Below are 3,533 nucleotides of genomic sequence, written 5' to 3'. Positions count from 1 at the left end.
GATATCTGAATCCCTCCAGTGGAATTATAAACCCCTAGGAAGGATAACTGAATCCCTCCAGGGGAATTTTAACCCCCCAGGAAGGACATCTGAATCCCTCCAGTGGAATGTAAATCACCCTGCGTAAAGTTTTTAATTGTAAAAGGCATTTTTTGAAACCCCTCTAGTGAAAATAAAATCCCTCTGGTGGTCTCCAGTAGAATCGAAATCTTACTACGAACTTCTTTGAGTCCACTTTTGATGCAAATGCAAAGTTTGGGCGCAAAACACATTTTGGAACATTTTGCGATTTTGAGACATTTCACAGATTTGAATCAATAATACTTTCAAGAATTTATACATTTTGGTAACAATGCAAGTTTTTTTTGTATTTGGTAAAATTTAAAAAATCAAACAATAAATATTTAAAAAAATATTCTGCTCTGATATTTCAAAATAAAATGTTGAAATATCAAATAAATATAATATTAATATTATATTGTTGTTCTGACAATTATATTGATCAGAAAAATATGGGAAATATTTTATTTAAAATGGAGAAAACTTTACACCATCTTTATTCTTGGTGTGTAAAAGTATAATGTGGAAACAAATTTCTAGAATAGTTTTATATAACATAAAAATGATACTAAAACGTTGAACATAATATTTGTGCCCAAACCAGACACAAACAAGTGTCAGGTTTGGAACTTGCTTCCTCTGTAGTGAAACAGAGATGATGACAAAAGAATAATATTAAGATAACATTAAATATTGCCGACAAATCCGCAACGAATCCTGTTTACTCTTCCTGTTGCTCGTTCCTTATAGAACTTCCTCGATCATAAACACTTAGTCCGATTGTTGTTTCTATCCCTGGTTCCGGCAATTCTAGCGGCCCAAGCTTTGGCATTTCTTCCACCTTGATGCCAAGGTATTCGTTTGGGATCACTAAACTCTTGTCCTCGTGTTGGCACCCTTTTATTTTACTATTTGCACGACGATTATTTAAATACATTTTCCGGCTTCCTGAAAATATACATAGAAAAAAAAATATTTCTTCACCGAGCAAACATTGTTATTTTACTGGGTACAATCAAATTACACTCTTTGCCTATGCGTGCATAGTTTAGGAAATTAACTGAGATAACTTTTAAAGTTTAGATGATAAACCTTTAGGTTCAGGTAAAAAACGCCCTGGTTGAGGTGATAAACATCTATGGTCCATGATTATAATTGTACCTTCTAGATAAAGATAACATTTTTGTCCAAAAACTTAAAAGTACTTAATTCTTAGGGTGTCCATGTCAGTAAAATTTAAACTCAAAGCTTTTTTTCCTACAAAATATCTTAACATTTTTGTAAGCTACACTTCTAAAAATGCTTATCCTTTTACATATTTCCAATCAGATCAAACGATAAACAATTTTTGTTTGAAAATCGTGTCTTTCGAGTTTTTGAGGAATGGAGAGAATATTGAGTTTAATGAACTAGAATGTTACTCAATATCGTTTGAAATTTCCTATAGATGTAACATTAAATTATCATATTCTTGAAGTAAGTTACGGTGTAAATTGTTATATTTAAGGTACAATAGAATGTAATTTTGTGTTGGACCAGGCTGACCTACATCTTCAAAGTTGGTCGTTTTGGGATACTGCTGGTGGTGGCCTTCTTTGGGACAGCAACGGGGAACCTATACTAGATGCCGTTATGTAAGAAACCTATTCTTAGTGTCTTGTTCTAAAGTAAAGGCTATTATCGTTATTATCAAAACCTTGTTACTAATCATGCTTTAGAGTACTAACATTCCTTTCTTGAATTTAATGTGTTTTTTCAGTGCTGTGCTTCTTGCATAGATGTTCTTTTAGTTTACTTGAATCTTGATACTTACATGTAATTAACAAATGACTTATATTAATTTAATATTTTTGCAAAAAAATTATAATTTTACTTTTCTGTATACAAACTCATTTAATCCGTTAGCAAATGGATTAGGTAACATTGTAAATATTTTAGAGTGTTTACCAGACCTTATCCTCAAGCAACTGCTGGAGTTCCTCTTAGTCTGGAGTTTGAACATGTAACAAGGTATTACATTCTTATACTAGACCTTATCCTCAAGCAACTGCTGGAGTTCCTCTTAGTCTGGAGTTTGAACATGTAACAAGGTATTACATTCGTATACTAGACCTTATCGGTTTAAGTAAATGACTGTACTGCTCCGGATCAAGCAACTATTAGACTCGACTGCAGGTGTGGAATGGATTTTCAATTGAAAAAAAAAAATAGTAAACATGATTCTAATATAATTTTATTATATAAAATAAGCAGCAATTGGCTTACACTCGGTCAATTCGTTTTCGTTTTATTTTACATATTAATCATTAAAAGCATACAAATTCAAAATTATTTTTTACCTCCTTCTGTTGTACTTATTTTCATAATTATCTTGTTACAGGGAATTTGTGTTTAAATATAAACCAGATTTGACAATAATGAAGCCAACAGAAATATATGTACCTCCTCTGGTATACAATCAGGTGGGTATAAGAGTAAAAGAATTTGATTTCAATCAATGCTTTGCGCAATTTGTAAAAATAAGCAAATAATCTAAATTGAATATTTATTTTTAACATTTAAAGATTATTACTTCTTTTTGAATCTTTCCTTTCAAAAAGCTAATATAGTTGTTTGCAGGGTTACCTTGTAGGGGTTCCTGATGGAGTACACTGGGAAGCTGATTTAGAAAATAAAATCCACGTTTATTCTTTAACCAATGATGATGTAACTGTAACAATTTCTCCTTTACTTTGAACAAAAAAAAATTTGCAAGTTTCGAGAAAAATAAAACTCATGTGATTGCTTTCTTTTTTACACAAGATAACACTTTTTTTAACATACATTTCAAAAGTGTTGCGGAAAAACCCTGTGCCACTTCGAGATATAAAAGATTTCCATCAACAAAAATCTTGAAAACACTTTGATCAATATTCAGAATGATCCAGATTTATTTAATTTACATGATATAATACTAACTGGATATTTTAATATAGATAATTATATTAATAATATTAATAATATTAATAATATTAATAATATTAATAATATTAATTATAATATTAATGGAATTGCTGAAGGATTTAATAATATTAATGGAATTGCTGAAGGATTTAATAATATTTATCTGTTATTGGAAGCAAGCTTTCTAATGAAATAAAAGACAAAGCCATATTAGTTTAAAAATTTGTTAAAAATCCAATTGGAGATCTTTTTTTTTAAATATCCCAAATCAATAAATTAGTCAAATAATTAAAACGTTGAAACCTAAAATTAGTTCTGGAATTGACAATATCTCCTCAAAACAACTATTGTATTTAATCTTTCACATGCAAACAGGCTTTATTCCTACAGAATTTATAACAGCAAGAGTTATACCAATATTTAAATCAAACACAAAAAAACTCCTTTAATAATTACCGATAAATAAATTTACAACCCAGTCTGAGCAAAATTCTCGAAAAAATTGTTGCAAAAGCAAAACAATTGATGAA

The 3,533-nt window shown here is 29.8% G+C and overlaps 1 protein-coding gene across 1 annotated transcript in view; it reads left to right on the top strand.

Moving 5' to 3' along the window:
- Positions 1 to 2,856, top strand: part of LOC111709909 (uncharacterized) — a 19,753-nt gene extending 16,897 nt beyond the window's left edge. Inside the window, exons 18-21 of the mRNA XM_023483854.1 lie at positions 1,568 to 1,694; positions 1,999 to 2,070; positions 2,441 to 2,522; positions 2,680 to 2,856. Coding sequence (XP_023339622.1) covers positions 1,568 to 1,694; positions 1,999 to 2,070; positions 2,441 to 2,522; positions 2,680 to 2,796 — 398 coding nt within the window. The 3' untranslated portion in view covers positions 2,797 to 2,856. The remainder of the gene's footprint in view (positions 1 to 1,567; positions 1,695 to 1,998; positions 2,071 to 2,440; positions 2,523 to 2,679) is intronic.
- Positions 2,857 to 3,533: the final 677 nt, after the last annotated feature.

This window comes from Eurytemora carolleeae, unplaced genomic scaffold (assembly GCF_000591075.1).
Source record: "Eurytemora carolleeae unplaced genomic scaffold, Eaff_2.0 scaffold46, whole genome shotgun sequence".
Classification (NCBI taxonomy): Eukaryota; Metazoa; Arthropoda; class Copepoda; order Calanoida; family Temoridae; genus Eurytemora; species Eurytemora carolleeae.
The sequence above is the reverse complement of the archived record's forward strand: the minus strand, read 5'-3'. Positions and strand labels throughout refer to the sequence as shown.